Source organism: Coffea arabica, chromosome 7c, assembly GCF_036785885.1.
Source record: "Coffea arabica cultivar ET-39 chromosome 7c, Coffea Arabica ET-39 HiFi, whole genome shotgun sequence".
In the NCBI taxonomy this organism is placed as follows: Eukaryota; Viridiplantae; Streptophyta; class Magnoliopsida; order Gentianales; family Rubiaceae; genus Coffea; species Coffea arabica.
Genome location: NC_092322.1, coordinates 8,835,321 through 8,855,860, shown reverse-complemented (window position 1 = coordinate 8,855,860; position 20,540 = coordinate 8,835,321). Strand labels below are relative to the sequence as shown.

At 37.8% G+C, this 20,540-nt stretch overlaps 3 protein-coding genes across 10 annotated transcripts; 2 read left to right on the top strand and 1 right to left on the bottom strand.

Moving 5' to 3' along the window:
* The first annotated feature begins 530 nt into the window (after positions 1 to 530).
* On the top strand, positions 531 to 4,642 carry LOC113700129 (protein LEAD-SENSITIVE 1). Of its 2 annotated transcripts, XM_027220616.2 has the most exons (3): positions 531 to 926; positions 1,897 to 2,613; positions 4,322 to 4,642. In XM_027220616.2, exons 1-2 carry the CDS (start codon positions 734 to 736, stop codon positions 2,589 to 2,591), a joined length of 888 nt encoding a protein of 295 aa, XP_027076417.1. In that variant the 5' UTR covers positions 531 to 733; the 3' UTR covers positions 2,592 to 2,613; positions 4,322 to 4,642. The 2 variants fall into 2 exon arrangements, with proteins under 2 accessions (XP_027076417.1, XP_071913721.1); XM_072057620.1 differs by lacking the exon at positions 4,322 to 4,642 and having other exon boundaries at positions 592 to 926; positions 1,897 to 2,717.
* Positions 4,643 to 4,856: 214 nt separating this feature from the next.
* On the bottom strand, positions 4,857 to 7,756 carry LOC113698512 (pentatricopeptide repeat-containing protein At5g66520-like). Of its 2 annotated transcripts, none has more exons than XM_027218358.2 (2): positions 5,372 to 7,756; positions 4,857 to 5,273 (listed from the first exon to the last, which is right to left on the bottom strand). In XM_027218358.2, the coding sequence occupies exon 1, from the start codon at positions 7,064 to 7,066 to the stop codon at positions 5,459 to 5,461; it is 1,608 nt and encodes a 535-aa protein (XP_027074159.1). In that variant the 5' UTR covers positions 7,067 to 7,756; the 3' UTR covers positions 4,857 to 5,273; positions 5,372 to 5,458. The 2 variants fall into 2 exon arrangements, with proteins under 2 accessions (XP_027074159.1, XP_027074158.1); XM_027218357.2 differs by having other exon boundaries at positions 4,857 to 5,247.
* A 4,511-nt stretch (positions 7,757 to 12,267) lies between these two features.
* On the top strand, positions 12,268 to 20,013 carry LOC113699426 (auxin response factor 8-like). Of its 6 annotated transcripts, none has more exons than XM_072057614.1 (15): positions 12,268 to 12,650; positions 13,241 to 13,296; positions 13,590 to 13,702; positions 13,838 to 13,936; positions 14,017 to 14,073; positions 14,162 to 14,317; positions 14,399 to 14,483; positions 15,327 to 15,417; positions 15,518 to 15,682; positions 15,752 to 15,874; positions 16,153 to 16,228; positions 17,526 to 17,673; positions 17,992 to 18,980; positions 19,068 to 19,258; positions 19,548 to 20,013. In XM_072057614.1, the coding sequence occupies exons 2-15, from the start codon at positions 13,254 to 13,256 to the stop codon at positions 19,723 to 19,725; spliced, it is 2,514 nt and encodes an 837-aa protein (XP_071913715.1). In that variant the 5' UTR covers positions 12,268 to 12,650; positions 13,241 to 13,253; the 3' UTR covers positions 19,726 to 20,013. The 6 variants fall into 6 exon arrangements, with proteins under 6 accessions (XP_071913715.1, XP_071913714.1, XP_071913713.1 ...); XM_072057613.1 differs by having other exon boundaries at positions 13,236 to 13,296; XM_072057612.1 differs by having other exon boundaries at positions 12,268 to 13,159; positions 13,236 to 13,296.
* Positions 20,014 to 20,540: the final 527 nt, after the last annotated feature.

The window sequence follows — 20,540 nt, the reverse complement described above, 5'->3', positions numbered from 1 at the left end:
TTCATGTACGACATTCGTACATTAAATTTATATTAAACACTTATGATCTTCTTTCTCAACCTTTGTATATCTACAGTCATTTACTAATATTCATATAGCAACCATAATACAATAAAATATAATTTTTCCAAAGATGAGTGGGCACAAATCTTGTATTACCGCGCAGCGCGCGGCATCAGATTGCCTAGTCACTAGAAAACTGCCATCGTCCTTTTACTGTCCTTCTCCTTAAATCCAAATAAGAATTTTTTTTACCCTTTTTCTTCTTATCTTAGGTCCAAAAAGGCACTTGAGATCCTCGGTGACATGTTTTCTATGCCAACTCAATGCCACCAATAGTGTTGTGCCAAGTGTCTTGTTATTATTTATACTTTAATTTTCTAATAATTCAACTTGGCTTGGTTTAATACAAGTTTAAATAATAACATGACACTTGGCGCAATACTATTGATGGCATTGGATTGGCATAGAAAACATGTCACCGAGGATCCTAAGTGACAAAAAGGACGGGGCACGTTTGGGTGATTGACAAGTCAGACCAGATTAAGCGCGTTTAAAGCAAGCCAATAAATGCTTAAACGAGAATATACCCCAAAGCTGCCGCGAAAACGAGGCGAGGTAGCCCAACTCATTAAGCAAAACTGAGCTACAAACAGAGCCTCTGATTGCCTCCGCGTCGATTCCTTCCTCCTTCTGCCTCTGCCCGCTCGTGCCTCATTGCATTTGCGTGAACATGGAGAACCCAAAAGAGGAAATCGATTCGGAGAAAGAGATGCCAAAAGCGGAGGTGGTGGTCAAGGAGAAGGAGCAAGAGATTATTAGGAGGAGAATGGTTGGATTTCTATCCAATAAGATCAGCAGAGATGAATTAAAACCAGGAGATCATATTTATACATGGCGCCATGGTTATCTTTACTCTCATCACGGTCCTCTTTCCTTTCTCTCTCTCCCCCCCTCTTTTTGGTTTGTTTTGTTTTGTTTTTCATTATTCAATCGTTTTTTGTTCTGTTATTAGTAGCAGCACCAAATTTGGCGTTTCTTGTTTTTCTCTGCAATTGAATTGTGACATGTGCATAATTTTAGATGGTGAGTTTGTTGCTCATTTTGGTGTTTGTTTCAATTGTAAGTCTATCTATTTCATAATTTACCATATTAGGAAAAAATAGTGCCTCTAGCTAGATATTTTATGCTCGTCAATGTCTACATTCTCTTTTGATTGAGTATAGATTCAATTTCTGTTACCAAGTCATCAGTCTTTGTAAACCATTTTGGAATATTTTTATGCAATTATCTCAACCGAATGAGGGAATTTTTGGTGGTGGTGGGGGGGGGGGGGGGCGGTTAAGCACGAATTAGACCGTTATGTATGCAGAAAACAATGATCGTGTATCACACGGAAATTTTGCCCTCTTCTCTTGTAGCCCTTTTCAAATGTTTCTTGATATGTATGTCAATAGTTTCGATGTCTTATAAGTAGTCTACAAGGTTCTCAAATGTATTATTGATGTTTGGCATAGTACATCCAATGTTTGTAGTTTGTACTGTGTTCAGTGTTGTTCATTATGCTAGGGCTTTCCACAGGATTAAGAGGTTTATTGTTGGACGATCATGATGACGCTGACACTTATATAGAATTCCTTGGGACTTTCAGTTGTATGTTTAAGAATCTAAAGTTTCAACCTTTCCCTGTAGTTTCCTAGGGCCCTTGAAGGTTAAACTTGTTATCTTAATAGATTGCCCCATATGAACTGTTTTTAACTAGGATCCCTTAATTTGTTGGTAATTATCAGCTTGGATGCTCTTCTTTTTGTGTATCCAGGACATCCTATTTGTTGGTTTGACACTGGAAATCTAGTGTACACTGTAATTTCTCATGTCTTCTCTGTTTATCACCAGGCATATATGTTGGTGATGAAAGGGTAATCCACTTCACGCGGAGTGCAGAACATGAAATTGGAACAGGGACTGTGTTAGACCGCGTCATTTTTAGCTCATCTCCTTCGAATTCGTCGGACACCCCATGTCCAAGATGTGGGGATCAGTCTAAAGCTAGTGGTGTCATATCTTCATGTCTTGAATGTTTCCTGTATGGTGATGAACTGTATCGATTCGAGTATGGTGTGTCACCAGTGGTTTTCCTCGCCAGAGTTCGAGGAGGAACATGTACTCTCGCTGCCTCTGATCCAGCTGAACATGTTATCCATCGTGCTGAATTTCTGCTTCAAAATGGTTTTGGAGGTTATAACATTTTCAAGAATAACTGTGAGGATTTTGCAATATATTGCAAAACAGGATTACTGGTATTTACATCAGTCAGTTTGGGTCGTAGTGGGCAGGCAACATCCTTCGTAGCAGCTGTTACTGCCATTGTTTCGTCTCCTCTACGTTTTATGACAACTAGCTTTCCTGGTCTGGCTGCTGTCGGTTGTAGCCTTTATTGCCTTAGTCGATTTGTGTCTGATATTGGAATACGTCGCGATGTGACAAAAATTCCTGTTGAGAGACTTGTTTCTCGCTCTGGATTGGATGGGTCCGACCCTGAATCTGAGACATGCTCAACCAGTGCATCTGAGACGACCAAGGAGGACTAGTTTCATATTCATAGGTTTGCAAGTAGGTTGGCTTTTCCTTTAGTGTGCTCGAATGGTCATACTGCTTCTCATTGCACTTTTTTAACTGCATCCCTTATGGATTAATGATGTTTTTATCAGAAAGTATTTCTTTGTTTTTTTTTTTTTGGTTTTGACGATTGCTTGAAAAGTTCAAGTGGTATTTTGCGCATATGATTTTGCTCATATGATTTTGCTCTTTTGCTGCTGATCTAATATTCTTCTGGTTAGCTGCAATATCTTTTGCATCTGATATGCATTGGTATATTGTTTGTTGATGTACACAGATGAATATTTTGGGAGCTAGATAAATGCAGTTCAACTACAAGATTTTATGGTTATTAACATATTTTGACCTTCAAATAGCTGAAAGCTTAAAATGGAAGATTGTGAATTGAAATCTTCTAGAGAAATCTCAAGAGCATTTCGTGCTTTATGACACTGAAATTTACGAATTCCCTGTCCCAAGCGCATCACATCCACCCACCCGCCTCCTAAGAGAAAAAGGGTAGAAGAAAAACTGAAATTTCATCTAGCTCTCTCTTGTATTTTGTAATCAAGAAAGCTGTTTCAAATGCAAATGGGATGCGAGATACAGGCTTCTATTTCTCAAAAAAAGATAAGGAAAGAAAAAAAGATACACTTTGGTAAGAAGAACACCAAGAATGGGGTGTTTTTCTACTGATGTATTAGTATTCTACTCCTTTGCCTCTTTTCACTTTAACTTTTAGCTCTTTATCAATTCTTTTTAATCAGTGACTCCACATTTCCTCTTCAAATGGGGTGTTTTTCTTGTGACCATAGCATGGAATTCCATGTGCCCATACTAGTAGTTTGCATATACCCTGAGATGCAACTGTGGTTCTATAACTTCTTCAGTTTTATTGCTTACTGCAGCTATCTCATGACTAATATTTGTCATCACAAATGTATGGTGCCCCATACGTGTGGTGGCTGTTTGCTTCTGTGATGAGTTGGCACTTATTTGATACAGTACTGTGATATTCAGTCCCTTTCAGTCGAAAGATTCTGCGTGCTGCCTGTTTGCAGTTTTAGGCACCATGCAATCAGAGTTTACATCCGCAGCATGTAAAGAAATATGATCTTTGTCTTGGACATTTTCCAGAAAAAAAAAATGACTTTCAAAACTCAATTTCTTTGTTCTTTATAGAACGAGGACACCTTTAAAGGATGAAAGGCATTGCGCTTGGGTATACCACTTATTCTTAGTGGCTGACCAGAAGAGATGGATTGAAAGGGAATAGATTTTTGTCTGGGCCATACACCCCATTGCTCAGTTGACTGTGGTTCTGGTGTTGGATGGAATTGTTCAGATGTCTGGCATTGCCATTTTCTGAGGTGATAGTAGTGTCACCATCAGTTTTAGCACTCGATATCGTGTGGCAAAGATGCATATAATAAAGAAAAAGATCATCTTTTATCAGACCTTTGTTGTTAGAAGTGGGCTACTGCCGAATAGAGAAGGCACCAGAGTAAATCATAAAAACAGATTGTGCAAGAGAGATGGAAAAGAGCGGTAGGTCCCTAAAACCGGATAGGTCCTTCAGCTAGAAATTGGAGGGAGGCATATGAAGCGAAAATGCTAGCTTTTCAGTTTTCAGCATAGCTGCTTATATTTTCTTGTCATCCTCGACCTTGTGTTGCACATGTAGCTATCTATCTTCCCTGAGTTAATCGATCTTAATTTTCAGGGAGCTGGAAAATTGATGCGTATGCTGAATTGGCGGTGACCCATTGAACTTCATGTTCTGTAGTCTGTACGGAGACAAGCTGCTTTATTCGGGACATAGGCGCCTTTACTCTTTATGGTGGAGATGCAAAAGATTCTAAGGATTTGCCAGTTGTATAAGATTTTAAGTTAACTTACCAATTTAAAAAAATGCTTGCTAGATACTTCTCTGTTCTTCCTTCCATACTTGTTGATTCTTAGGCCCAACTTGTTTTGGTGTTTTCTTTTTACCCTGTTTCCGTGAATATTTTCATAATGAGTAACAAAATTATCACTTGAGAAATTTTGTTGGTCAGCTTATTTGAGATGAATTTCATTCATCATCAGTATCAAAATTTTGTAAAGGATTCTTCTGATATATAGGTGCCCCAAAGAATCTTCTGTTTCATTTTATGTACTCTATATAGGTGCCAACATCTATTAAATCACCATATATTCTTCATGAATATTCCATTTTAATTTTTTTCTTGTTCCTATAAGTTCCAAAAAATCACTCATAGGGTAGAATACAAAATACAATAGAATAGATAACAATACATAATGGAAAACAAAGAAATTACAGAAAATTCATTAAAAAAAAAACCCATGTTTTAGTTAAATATTGTATTTTTTTTACACCAATGTTAGAAGGACGAAGCACTCAATGCAGAGTTAGATGGGCTCGGCCGCGGATAGACGTTGCTGGTTTTCACTGGTTCGGCCAGTGAAATGGTTTTCACTCAGCACGGCTAACGTCTTTTCACTGGTTCTAAGCAACCAGTGAAATGGCTCTTCAACTTTTTCCCCTTCTTTTCAACTGAATACTCTAGCAAAAACCTCCGTATGGTTGAGTCGACCTTGGCGTTCAGCAGGCAGCCTTGCTTACAAACAAGCACACTCTGACATGTTCTGCAAAGGGATTCAATTCCTGTTAACTGAAAACAAAAGAACAGTTGCAGAGATGGAGTAGTAATAAATCAAGAATGAAGGAAACAGCACTAGTAGTCAAAACCACAAGGATCAGAATGCTCACTCTGCCATTAGTTTTACCAATTGTGCTCTGAGCTATCAGCCACAGCTGTATGAGCAAGAGAAGAACTAGAAAAATCTTATACAATAGCTACTCTAAACTAATCTCATATTCATCATATCCTAGAGATTTCAAGTGACTGTCGACCACCAGCGAACAAAAACTAATTTCATCCATATTAACACGAGACCTGTCTCCAGCAACAAACTCACAAGTCATCCCATCCAAATCAATCATGCTACAGCCAGGCACCTTTTCCACCTTCTTCTCATCCATTACCTTCCGAACACTCTCCGCATCATCCCATTTGTTAATAGCTGCATAAATATTTGACAGAAGAACATGAACTCCACCATGGTCAAGACTCTGATCTGCCAGTCCCTTGACCATTTCTTTTCCCAGATCAATGTCACTATGAACTCTGCAAGCGTTAAGTAATGCTCCCAATACATAGGAATCAGGCTTCACAGGCATCTCTTTCACAACCTTTCTTGCCTGTTCAAGCATTCCTGCTCTGCCTAGAAGGTCTACCAAACAACCATAATGCTGAACCACAGGTTCCATCCCATAAACTCCTTTAATGCTTTCAAATATTCTCAACCCTTCTTCTACAAACCCCATTCTGCTACAGGCGTTTAGAACACAAATAAATGTGACCTCATTTGGCCCAACACCCTCACTCTCCATCCTATTGAATACCTGCATTGCCCTTGCACTCTCACCGTGATTAGCCAAGCCTGAAATGAAAGATGTGTAAGCAAGCACGTCCTTACGAGGAATATCCTCAAAAACATGACAGGCCATCTCAATGCACCCGCACTTGGCATACATATCAACAAGGGCTGTTCCTAATGCTCTGTCCAACTCAATCTTGTTCCTCTTCATATAGGCGTGAATCCACCTACCTTGATCCAGAGCACCAAGAAAAGCACAAGCAGACAATGCACCTACAATTGCAGCATGGTTTGGCCGGATACCAGCAACTTGCATATCATCAAACATCTCCAAAGCCTCCAAAAATAAGCCACTTTGGACATGCCCATTAATCATAGTACTCCAAGAAACAGCATTCTTTTCCGGCATTTGATCAAACAACTCTTTTGCAAACCCAATGTTCCCACGCTTCACGTACCCATTAATCACAGCAGTCCAGGAAATCACGTCACGAGTTTTACTCGCATCAAACAACTTCCTAGCAATGTCCATACAATCACAAGTAGCATAAAAATGAATCAAACCATTCTGCACAAAATCATAAACTTCCCAACCCAATTTTATCACATGGGTATGGTACATCAATCCCAAAGAAACATCCTTTAGCTCGGAACAAGCCCGAAAAACAAAGGAAAAAGTATAATTATTGTACCAAAACCCATTTCCCAGCATTTCTTTAGACAGTAAAATAGCACCATTGAGCTGACCATGTTCAGTAAAAGCTCTAATGATGGTGTTCCATATAAAAGCGGACCGATTAGGAATGAGGCGAAAAAGGGCATAAGCATGTGAAAGATCGCTCTTTTCCGAGATTCCAAAGCGCGAAAGGAGTTTCCCAGCAGCAAAAGGGTCGGCAATGGTCCCGGAGACAATCAGGTGGCATTGGATTTGCTTGAGCTGTGACAAAGATAGACATGGTTGGTCCAGGAGGGAAATAGCTTTGTAACTAGATTTCAAATATTTGGAGGCAAAATGCGACACCATCGCACGTGTAATCTGTCATACTAGTACAAGAGTACAAGTAGATATAACCTCAGAATTTGCCAATCTGGTTTCAGAATCTAGCACTTATTAACACATCACACTAAGATATATAATTGTGGGATTCATGGAAATTAAAGGAAAATGCACTGAATTTGGTCATGACCATCTGGGCTGGGATATGACAATGAGGGCCTCAATTTGTTGGCAAAATCTTGATCAATATTTTGTTTTTGGAGGATGTGGACATAGGTTCTTTGTTGGCTACCTAAATTCTAAAACGTACGAAATTGTACAGATGGGGACTACGAGAATGAGAAGATGACTTGCTGACGACTTTAGTAGATTGGGTAGATCCAAGAAGAACCGCTGGATCCATGCTTACTGCTTAGCTTGGCCGGACCGACCAGGGACTATGAAGAGGACCTCTGTTCATTTCTTTAAGCACTAGAGGTATATCGGCTGTGCAAGGCACAGCCTTGGCCCTCATAACTTAATTCAACATATAATAGCAAAACTTTTTGGTACATAATAGAGACAATAGAAAAATTGAGCATCAGCAGAAATTTCATCTGTGAAATTAGCTCTTCTAAATCAAGGAGACAATAAACATAGCATCTATTAAATCCATCGCTAATCTTGTAGTTAATGAAGGCAAGCAATGAAACAGATGCACACTTGAATACAATTGGGAGGGAAGAAATCTGATTTTTCTGTGCAACTTTTAGAAACGATTTATAAAGAAATAGAAAAAGAGACTTTAATTGATTACATAAAGAAGCTGTTTAAATGTAATAGTTGGTTAGCTACTAATCAAACATAATTAATCAATATCTAAGGATTAAAAGTTTTTCGTTAATCGATAAAGCTTGATCCTATAGTCATAAATTAGACAATATATAAAAACAGTATAAGTTCTTGTAGTTATGCAAAATGACGTGCAATTGAAATATTTTATCGTATCCTGTATGGTACATCTTTTTTGTCTTGATCCATCAAGATAGAAGTAGGGAAATAAAAAATGGGAGAAAAATCATACATTTTTCTAAGAAAAGCTATGTCATGTGTCAAGAAATGGGAGTGCTACGTTAAATTCCCATGTCTTCTTATATAATACGTAGACAATTAGAACAGAATGAAAATTGATCCAAGGGTTGTAATATAGTATTAGTATATTAAAACTAATCTAATGGTGATGAATTAAATAGTACACTCACTTAATCAAATAATTAAGGTTAAAAAAATTCATTGGGCTCAAGAATAAATGAGCCAGACTTGCTCGGTTTGGCACGAAGAAAGAGAAAAAAAAAACGATATGCAAGAGGCAAGAAAAACCATGTGCAAGAAAAATATTAGAGTTGTGCAACTTGTCCAATTATTAGGAAGCCAAGTGGCAACAAGGGAGGCTAAGAACTAAATCTCCTTTCTTTCTTATATACAAGGTAGATGTGGAAACGCTGCGCCTGTACAGCTGACTTCATTACCTCATCTATTTTATTTTTTACAAAAAAATCATCATGGCAAAAATTTAGAATCACAAAACTTATGCATAACATTTTGGTAAATAAAATTCTCAAATGGAAGTATATGAAAATAAAAAACAACCTATTTTCATTGTCTTTGAATGAAGTTCTGCAAAATCTGATTTTCCAACTTGGCATGCTTTGAGCTTTTCTTCTTCTTTTTTTTTAAATTTTATTTTTCGTGACACAAATGTTCAAGACAACCTTTGCACTACTCCATTTGGATTAGCTGTTTTTGAAATATTTTATTGTAGCAGTGTATAAGAACAATTTTTATTATAAATATTTTTTGAAATATTTGATATATTGTATGGATGATATGTTTTTTGAATTGTTTTTGTTTATATATTACTGTAACATTGTATTTTAAAAACTTTTTTTTTTAAAAAAATAGGCCAATTCAAACGGTAAAAATATTAAAAAATAAAAAGAGTGTATAGGTCAAGTTCTCCTAACTGTCCTTCAAAGTATTGTAGGAAATTAGATGTTATTTTAATCCTTAATGTTTAAAGTGAATCGATTTTGGTCCTTAAAGTTATACACACTTACTATAAGTCTTAAATTACACACCTTCATTCTTTTTTGTATTTTATTTTGCAGAATTTAATTTTATACCAAGGGAGTCCTATTATGTTCTGATTCTCAAGGACCAAAGTACATGGGACTCGGTCTTACCTATGGTACTCATAAGGACTACTTCAATGAATCGAACGACTGGTTTTGATCTTTAAACTAATCCACATATGGACTTCGTTTTGCAAGTTGCAAAAATTTGTAAGTCAATTTTTTGTCACATCATGTTTAAATGGGGAAAAAAAAGGAGGGGCTAAATTCACACCCTTTTATCCTAAATCCATTTCCTGTCTACAACATGACAATTAAGTCCTTATCACTTAATGACTATCACTTATAATTTTTTACGATTCCAAAATTATCATCGAGTATAATAAAAATAATTTGACATAAACCATTCTTTCAATTATTTTTCTAGTTTTTTAAAATTCATTTCACGTTGTTTTTGATGATTTGTACTGGATTAAGTATTTTTAAACAATAATAAATTCATGAAAGGGATCAAGTTAGGTAATAGAGTTAGATATCATGTGCACTTCAAGAGTGTCGCTACACAAATATTTTCATCCTTTCAACATAATACATGTGCATCTTATAAAAGAAACTGGAAAATATAAAAAGACCATCCAATGATCCTTAAATTTGGCATAATATTTAATTATGAACAAAAACCTCAAATGGGGTTACATATAAATGCCGAAATATTAGAAATATTTTACAAGGACCGTGAATGGTATGATTGATTGCTAGATGTGGAGAAAAACAAAAAAAAAAAATAAAAAAAAGAGAAAAACAAATTAAAAATATACATTACACATCCTATAAGCACAAGAATTTTCAAGACCCCGAGACTTTAATTGAAAACTTTTAGAAGAAAAAGTTAATGGAAGAAATATTTAAAAGAACAATGCTAAGCAAATTACTTGCTGTGTATGAAAGCGTAAAATTGAAATTGCAAAAGATTAGAAGAAAACTAATGAATGTAAAGGGTCTTAGACCCTGTTCAATAACTCAATTCGATATTTAAATTTAATAGATTCATATCTTAATATGTTCAGACGTGTTTAACGACAAAAAAATTGAATATATGAATTAATTAGATAACACAAATTTTACTTCAAAAAATAAATGATAAACTATTCACTTATCAGTTAATGTGATATACACTCAAATGTATCAAATTTAATAGTTAACAATTCAATAATTTAATGGATTCAGATTTCATATTTCAGTTTTCAAACATCAGTTTTATAAAATGCACCCTTAATGTCATATTGATCTTTAGGGTGTGAACATAGGATGTGAAGGTGTGAATTTAGCCCCTCAAAAAATTTAAAAAAACAAAATCACTTGAACACTTCTTCAATCTTCGTGCTTTGCACGATGTTTTCAATATGATTCTTCGCATTTGTGGAAGCACAGCAGCCGCGTTATGGACCTGTGGTTCTGCACTTTGTCATCGAGCAGTAAACGCAACATAATTACTCAAGAATGTCTCGAGTCCTTCCTGAAACACGTACCTTGAAGAATAGAATAGATATGCGCTTGTGAACAAAACCAGAGTAAATTCGGCCTAACCCCTAGTGAGATTTGTAAGGACAATCTTCCAGCTAGAAATTCAGTGGTACCAAAATTTATAAATACAGAACCAAGATATGTTGATTTGACATGCATAGCCAACCCTTTATTATAGCAGAAAATTGTTGGCTGTTGTTGGGCTCCCTCGTTTCAAAACCTAGGTTCAGGCAGCGAGACATTCCCATGTTTTTATGACCAACAACTTTCATCAGCTTCCCTTTGCCTCATCCACAAAAAATTGAACATCGAAGACATAAAGATTGAAGAAAACTAGTCCTAGTATTCTTGAGGATTGTCCGCAAAAATGGGAGATAGAAGACACAAGCATTTTTAATGAGAAAACTAGTACACTAACAAAAAAAAAAAAGAAAAAAAAAACATGGAATGAAAGAAGTAGGTTAGAAGAGGAGTGGAATATTTCTGTTTAATGGATAAGCCTAACCACAATTTTACCTCCAAGAAAAACAAGACCTCCTTTCTCTCTTAATCATACAAAATCCTTTTCATTCAAAGCAGCATGATAGTACCTATCATGAAATTCAGCCAAGGAATATAGTGGTGTTAGTACCAGTATGACCAAAGTACTGGTCCCCCTCCTTTCTACCTTCATCCTTCCTCCAAGGCCATGGACCATCTCTCCATACCCACAAAAAAAAAAAAAAAGAAAAAAAAGAAAAAAAAAAGAACCAAGGTCCACACTTCCAAATTATTAATTAGCTCTCCCCCACACCTTACCCTCAAATCTATTTATTTAATTCCACCTCCTCTCCTCTTGTCAGACCAAGATTTCACTTGATCTTTTCATATCAATAGTAAAAAGTACTACTACTAGTGCTGCTACTATTCTTCGTCCATCCTATTGCCCTGAAATTTCCATCCAAACTGCATAATTAACAATAATATTCACAAGACAAACGTGGGCTTTGTCGAATATAAACACTAGCTAATGTCTTTTTCAATAATCTTTTTTCTTTTTTTAATTAGCATTATCATCTTTTATATATCATATATATATATATATATATATATATATTGGAGTTTAAACAGAAATTCAAATTCAATCTAATTCAAATGGAATCAATTAGCTCGATTGATTTGTTTGCAGTACTATAATTAATCCTCCTCTCGTGTCAGATTGATTTTTTTTATGCCGTAATGATAAAATTCGTATAACTTAATCTAGAAGAAAAGAAAAGAAAACTCAAGATATACAATGAGAGTAGAGATTACATCTCGAAAAAAAAAAAAAAACCAATTAAGACCGTCACGTAAAGTACCGACGGACCTTGGGATGAAAGATTATTAGCGTACAACGAAGATGCAGTAACTCAGACACGAGCATATGTATGTACAACGCAAGTATGTAGAGTATAAGTAGAGGGGGAACGAAGTGTCGCATTGTGTATACAAGTAGGAGTACTTAAATTGAGGAGTGTGTGTTGGTGTTTTTGAATATAGTAATGAATTGATGTCCGTACTCTGACAACGACCACTGAAGGATGGTGGCACATGCCTCCTGTCACATCATTCTTCTCAAATCTACGGCAAGGATTCCCCCGTACGGTTCAATCAACGGCCATCATTCGCCTTTTCCCAACCCCTACACTTTCTCGCTCTGCTTGACAGGCAGACCGAAAAAGAGAAAAGAAAGAGAGAAGAATTTGGGAGAGAGAAAGAGAGAGAGAGAGAGAGAGATACACTTCACTCCACTCCACTCACTCAATCAAATCCATACATAGATAGCAAACAGTTGAATTGAAAGAGGGCTTAGCTGAGCTTAGCTTGCGGTCTGTCTCTCTCTCTCTCCCTTTTCTCTTTCTATGAATTTCACTCTCTCTCTATCTCTTTCATTTTTTTGGCTTTCTCTTTCTTCTGCAATCAGGTCGACCTTGGTCGGTTTGCCTATATAAAAAGTGAGATATTATATCACTCTCGCTTTCTCTCTTTCTCTCTCTCACATCTTTGTTCCTCAGTTTATTTTTTTTCTCTTTAATTTATTGGGTATTAAAAAAGGGTTTCTTTTACTGAAGGTTGCAGCTGAGCTCCAGCTTTTTGGTTTGCTGGGGTTTTATATTTTTCCCTTTTTTTTGTGGAAATTTGGTTGAGGTGGTGATGGAGTGTTTGGAGGAAGAGAGCAAGTGTTCTGAGCTAGGATGATGATGGGCTTATGTGGGTGTGATTAAAGTTTTGATCTTTTATGAAATTGGGGGAGTTTTAGGGTTTGTTGATGAGCTGGAATTCTGGGTTTTTCTGGGATTGGTGAATTTTGGAGGAAGTTGGGGCGAAATGCAAGGGAAATTGAGGAGAAATGCATGTGGAGATTGGAGAGGAAATGGTGGGGGAACGTGGAAAAGAGGGTTTAGGGTTTTGAAAGTTATTTGGATGAAAAGTGGTGGTTTTGTGAGTTGACGGGGTTAAGGAGGTATTTTGTTGCTAATTAGCACTATTAATCTTGTGTACGTAGTTAATAAGGATAACTAATTATTATATTTAAGTAGTGAAGGTGTGGAAAAATTATGAAGCTTTCAACATCAGGGTTGGGTCAGCAGGCTCATGAAGGTATCTATCCTCTATATCATCTTTGCTTTCTTCTATCCCTTTCTGTTTCAATTGTCCCTTTTTAGGCTGGACTTTTTTTTCCTTTTTAATTTTTATTGTTATTTTCTTTAAAGAGGGTCTAGGAGCTTAGCCTTTTAATTGTATTTTCTTTGACTAAAAAGCATAATTATCTATTTTAAATCTTGACAACAACTTTGCCTTACTGAAATATGAAAAGGGGCAGAACTTTTTGCTTGTTAGTTAATACAATAAAAATGACAGCGGTTATTTTGTATAATTCTGGGTTCTGAAAGGGGAGAAGAAGTGTTTGAATTCGGAGCTATGGCATGCTTGTGCTGGTCCTTTGGTGTCCTTACCCACGGTGGGAAGTCGCGTGGTTTACTTTCCTCAGGGCCACAGCGAACAGGTTCTTTATTCCGGTCAATTTACTAAATTTTGTTCTTTCCTCTTAAATGTATATGTGGAAAGTGATGCATGCAAAGTTGGATGGGTTTTATCTTTGAATGAATACTAATGGACCACAATTGGGATTGGAAGTCAGGTTGCTGCCACAACTAATAAAGAAGTTGATGCTCACATACCAAATTATCCGAGCCTGCCGGCCCAATTGATTTGCCAACTCCACAATGTTACAATGCATGTGGGTTACATTCTCTCTATGGTGAATGCCTTTACAAGTTTACTTGTTGGTTTTGAATTGTTCATGTGGTGGAATTTCAGGCAGACGTTGAAACTGATGAAGTATATGCTCAAATGACATTGCAGCCCTTGACTCCGGTATTTTCTTGAGTTTCATGAGGAGTGTTTGACTATCTTAAGGTTGATTATTTTGCATTCATTAAAAAATGATCACTCTTGTACACAGCAAGAACAAAAGGATACATATCTCCCGGTTGAGCTGGGGACTCCAAGCCGGCAACCAACTAATTATTTCTGCAAGACATTGACGGCTAGTGATACAAGTACACATGGGGGATTCTCCGTTCCTCGTCGTGCTGCAGAGAAAGTTTTTCCTCCTCTGGTAATTGTTGTGCTCATTGTGTATTAAATCAGATGCAACTGAGTGCCTGATAAAAGTCTCATTTTCTATTGGGACCTTCAGGATTTCACGCAGACACCACCTGCGCAGGAGCTTATTGCAAGGGATCTCCATGATGTTGAATGGAAGTTTAGGCACATCTTCCGAGGCAAGTTTGGGTTTTTGTTGTTTGGTCTTATGTCCTCAAAGTATCTTAAGCTGTACATCAGTGAAAGTATCTTAAGCATTCATCAAATGTAAGTTTGGGATTTTTGGTTTTTGTTCTGTTAGTTGTTGTAACGAACAACTACAAGTATAGCAGTTATATACAACCGTGAATGCCTCCATTATAACTCAACATGAAATGTGATGGAGGCCAATGAGTGATTAGCACCTAATTTCAGCCGTGTGTTATCAAATTCCAACTGCAATCTGGCATCCGGATCATAACTGGTGATTCAGCTTTTCTATCCTTGTTTTCAATCATTTCAAAACATATCTTTTTATGTTCTCTACCAGTTCTTTCTCTTCATGTTCTCTGACCTTCTAATGTGTAGCATAAAGCATTTTATAGAGTAAAGGCATGTCCATGCCTCTCAATGTTAAGACTCTTCCATGCTTGGGGATTTGAAGACTTTAACATCTCCATTCTTTGAAACAGTAATAGCTCAAGATGAAAACAAAAGACAACAACTACTTGAATGGCCATTGACTTGTGCCTCTTCAGACTTTCGAAATTCTTGGTCTGCTTGTCAAATAGTTTGGGGATTTCTACATTTGTTATGACAGCAATGAACATAAGGCATTTCATCTTAATCGCTAGTTTGAAATTGATTTTGATATATAGATCTTAACCGTCCATGTATTGAAGATGCTATGTGAAATGCCTTGCTGTGTATATTCTATCCTCTGTCTTAGAGCTATAGCTCGATTTTAGGAACAACCATCCTGAACACAAACTTTTACCGTGTCCCTTTTTCCCCCCTTGATTTTGTTTATTGCTCTAATGCAGGGCAACCCAAGAGGCATCTCCTTACTACTGGCTGGAGTGTGTTTGTCAGTGCCAAGAGGCTCGTTGCTGGAGATTCTGTTCTTTTTATTTGGTATGAATTATTTGTTGCAGTCTCTTGAAATGTTGTGCTTGGAAACTCTGAAGCAGCCAGGTGTCTGATTTATTGAGATCTTATGCTGATTTTGAATAAGGAATGAAAAAAATCAGCTCCTGTTGGGAATTCGGCGTGCTACTCGACCTCAAACAGTGATGCCATCATCTGTTCTCTCTAGTGACAGCATGCATATTGGACTGCTTGCTGCTGCTGCTCATGCTGCGGCTACTAATAGCTGTTTCACCATTTTTTACAATCCGAGGTGAGTGCTTGATTTTAATAGTAGATGCTTTCTCTTCCTTTGTTTCTACTGACATGCTCAATACATCAGGGCCAGCCCATCCGAGTTTGTCATACCACTTTCGAAGTATTTTAAAGCTGTTTATCATACCCGTGTTTCTGTTGGGATGCGTTTCCGTATGCTGTTTGAAACCGAAGAATCAAGTGTCCGCAGGTACAGCACTATGGTAACCTCGTTTTGCATTGTGAATATTGTAGTGCTGGAGTGATAGCTAATACTTCATGGAATGATGCATTCTGATACTGTTGCAAAGAAATATGCATATCATGCTTAGTCGTCAATTGTCTTAACTGAAAATATCAGACCTTTGGTTATACCACTTTTGTGCTTGTTAGAATAATTTTGTTTCTGTGAGTTATGGCCTGTATTTCTGCAGTGGCTATCATATGAAACTCTATCTACCTGTCATCCATGGTATTTGAATTCTTCAGGTATATGGGTACAATTACTGGAATTGGTGACTTAGATCCAGTTCGGTGGCCAAATTCCCACTGGCGATCTGTTAAGGTAAATGAGCTTGTAATGTTATCTTTTGAATGTTGTAATCAAATATGAGATTATGGTGTGGGACTATAACTTTATTTGTACAATTTGATGGCTATTGAACACCTCGCATTGGTTATTTATGGAACCATTTTTAGCTTGTATTAGGATCAACCTAGAAGTTGCAGGTCAAATTTTATAAAATGGTTTCAACAATGAGAGGAAACCCCTTGTTTTGAGACCTAAGTGACTTAATTACAAGATAATTGGATGAGAGAATGGGAAGACAATCTGAGTGCTGGGGAAGTAGGCAAGAATGGAGGGTAATGGACCAAAACAGACATCAGAGCGGTTAGCAATTAGATCACTATTATTGGCTCACGGTGACCTAGGCCTGTATTTACAGCTGCAACGCAAAGGGTGGCATGCAGCTTCGCAGTTGGTCGTACATGTTTGGTCTTTGGAATCCTCTGGTGATTAAGCCACAAAACCCGCAAATTGCTCTTCCTGGACACATTCCTATAATGGTGGTGGTGGGGTTGCCTGGGAATGGTATCCTTTAAAAGGCAATATCTTTGTAAACCCAAATTGCAGCCATCCAATTAATTTCGCCTGAAAGTAGCATCTAAAATGGCATGGTAATGTCTTAACAAGATGCTGCTACATGTCTCACTGGATGAAACAAGTTGGTCAGTCAAGAGGACTGGCTTTTTCTGGAAGCTACATCCTCACTATTGACATGATTGGGGAATGGAGGTAGCTCGTTACCAGGGTGAATATAGCTCCTTGTGACTTCTCTGATTGGGGGATGGTATCATGGTTCTCTCTTTAAAGCTGGCTCTAGGCAGGTTTGGTTCTTCTCTGTACCAATGTGGGCTCTGTAGGAGTTATTCCAATACTCCTCATTTTTCCAGCTGCCCCTCATGCCATCTTTATTAACATGGGTCTGACATAGTCTTAGATTGAGATTGTGTCTAGAGAGACTAAAACGAAGATGTACTCTGAAATATTAATTTTGTTTCATTGCTGAAATTTTTATTTAGATTCTATTCCTCTGCAGCATGATGGATGGAGGTGTAAATTATGGAGTCTTGTGTGTGTGAGAATTACATCGTATAATTCTTTTTAGGCTAAAAAATCTGTACTTTCCTAACCTTTTGTGTTGCTACAGCCTTGTACTTTTGCCTGAATTTTGTTGGTTTATGCGTTGCCACTAGTTCCAGAAAACTACCTCAGTATTTTATTGCATAAGTGAAAGTTGATATACCTGCTTATCAAAACTTGTTGGGCATTTCCTGTTTCATTTGCCCAAAACTTCCAGGTTGGCTGGGATGAGTCAACAGCTGGTGAGAGGCAGCCAAGAGTCTCACTATGGGAGATTGAGCCTTTGACAACCTTTCCCATGTATCCATCATTATTTCCGCTCAGACTGAAAAGGCCGTGGTACCCAGGAGCCTCATCTTTTCAAGGTGCTAAATGACTTATATGTTACCGCTGTTTCCTTGTTTATTTTGCTTTTCTTTTCTGATAAGGAGTGCATGAGGTCCATCTGTTTTATTTTTTTTTGAAATTTATTTATGTATGTTTTACGTTGGTAATTGGGCCTATCAATCCATGGGATGAGTCAACAGTTGGTGAGAGGCACCTCAGACTGGCACTTTGCTGGATTTACTTTCCCAAACCCCATAGTTTACCTTTGCTTGTTCCTCTACTTGTTATCCACCCAACTGTTCATTGGCTAGCATTGGGTTTTGGAGATTTTTTTTTTACCTTTGGTATTATTACAGATGCCGGTAATGAAGCTGTTAATGGCATGACATGGTTGAGAGGAGAAACTGGTGAGCAAGGACTCCATTCCTTGAACTTTCCATCAGTTGGTATGCTTCCCTGGATGCAACAGAGGATTGATCCATCAATGCTCCGAAATGATCTCAATCAGCAGTATCAGGCCATGCTGGCTTTGCAAAATTTTGGAAGTGGAGATTTGCTTAAACAGCAAATGGTGCAGTTTCAACCACCTGTCCAATATCTTCAACATACTGGCAGCCATAATACGTTGTTGCAGCATCAGCAAGTAATACAGCAAGGGGTGTCTCCTCACATACTCCCTCCACAAACCCAAATGCTATCAGAAAACCTGAATAGGGCACAGGCGCAACAAGTCAACAATCAATCTGAAGAACAGCAACCACATCATCCATTTCCGGAAGCATATGTGATCCAACATGAACAGCTCCAGCAGAGGCAATCATCAAATATACCATCTCCATCATTTTCTAAAACTGACTTTGCTGATTCAAACACTAAATTTTCAGCATCAATAGCTCCTTCAAGCATGCAAAATGTGCTAGGCTCACTCTGTTCAGAGGGAAGTACTAGTCTTTTGAACTTCTCCAGAACGACTCAGACCATGCTAAATGAGCAGCCACCTCAGCAATCCTGGGTATCTAAATATTCTCATGGACAAGTCAATACTTGTTCGAGTGCTGCGTCACTTCCCCCATATCCTGGAAAAGATGGTCCCAGTGGGCAGGAAGCTTGTGGCTTGGATGCACAGAATCAAGCTCTTTTTGGTGCCAACATTGACTCTGCCGCTCTTTTACTTCCCACTACTGTCTCCAGTGTCGGTACTTCTTCAATTGATGCTGGTGTGTCTTCTATGCCATTAGGGGATTCTGGCTTTCAGAATCCTTTATACGGTTTTGTGCATGACTCTTCCGAGTTGTTGCATGGTACAGGTCAAGATTCACCTACACGAGCCCGCACATTTGTCAAGGTACTAGTTATAGACTATGATGCACATCTTTTTACTTTCATTTCTTCTAGTTGATCACTGACCAAGTATTCTCGTTTGCATATCCAGGTCCACAAGTTGGGGTGTGTTGGGAGGTCATTGGACATCAGCCGGTTCAACAGCTATCATGAGCTGCGACAGGAACTCGGTCAGATGTATGGGATCGAAGGGTTGCTTGAAGACCCTCAAAGATCAGGCTGGCAGCTTGTATTTGTCGACAGGGAGAACGATGTGCTTCTCCTTGGAGACGACCCATGGGAGTGAGTACTTTACAGTCAACACCTTGCCTAGGTTCCTTGATCACTTGCAAACACCCCTCTCAAGAGGAAAACATAATAAAAGGAAAAAGAACCACATGGTACAAAATGGGTCGTGTAGTTATTTTAAGGCTAGGGTCCATCTATATCGCTCATATAGTTTTTGTATTGCTTCATTTTGTTGTTGGACCTTCGATGGTATGGCTTATCCATTCTTCTTGTTTCTGCATGTTTAGCTATTGGTAATTTTGATGTAAGCGGTACTTTGGATTCTTATACGAGATCTGTGCAGGGCATTTGTTAATAATGTCTGGTATATCAAGATCCTGTCTCCAGAGGAAGTGCAGAAGCTGGGAAAGCAAGAGGGTGAATCCTTGAGTCGCATTGCTGCTGAGAGGATGAACAGCAGCAGTGGTGATGGGCGAGACATGGTCGCTAGGTTTCCTTCTTTAGGATCACTAGAATACTGAGAGGGAGTAATCACTAATCACTTGAACAGTCCTAAAAGCTCCAAATGTTTTTGCAGTTTCTGCTTCCTTCCTTTCTATTCATCACACTGTCGTGTTTGTATTTGTAGTGCTCTCTGTATTCTGTTGTAGGAGGTATAATTCTCTTTTAGCCAGCGGGAAGGATCAACAATATGTGATCTGGACCCAGTTGAAAACAAGAAACTTGTGCAGACATCCTAGAGAATGCAGCATTATGTACTGAAAAGAGGAGACAAGAAATGTAGTAGTATTAGAAATATTTTCCCTCTAGCTCTATTGTCTTGCTTTATGACTTTTTTTAAGGTGGGAAATACGAGTCTTATCGTTTGACAACTGAAAGTAAACACCAAACTCAGACAGAGAGTAACGAAAAGGGGAAATCTAAACTGCAGAAAAAAGACAGCATCATTGCCAAAAAAGCATGTGTGTTGTTTTGCCTTTAGCAAACGCATTGATTGTGTTAAATAAACGTGACCTAATCTTGATGTTGAAGTAGAAATGAATGAACATCTGTTATGGGAATTTTGTCAAGATTTGGGGGATGGGGACAAAGGTAATAATAGGCCCAGAGTATTTCCTCATTTTGTGAGGAAATTAGTGGATTATTTTTCAAAAATAAGTTTTTTAAAGGGAAAATTGTTTTTGTAAAATAATTTTGTCGTCCCTTACTTTTAAAAGTATAATTTTATATCCCTTACATATTCAAATCGGACAAATTTAGTCCCTAATTAGGTTTCCAATCATTTTTTGGCCGGAATCCATCATGTGCAAGGCACGTGATCATTTTTGAAGGGTAA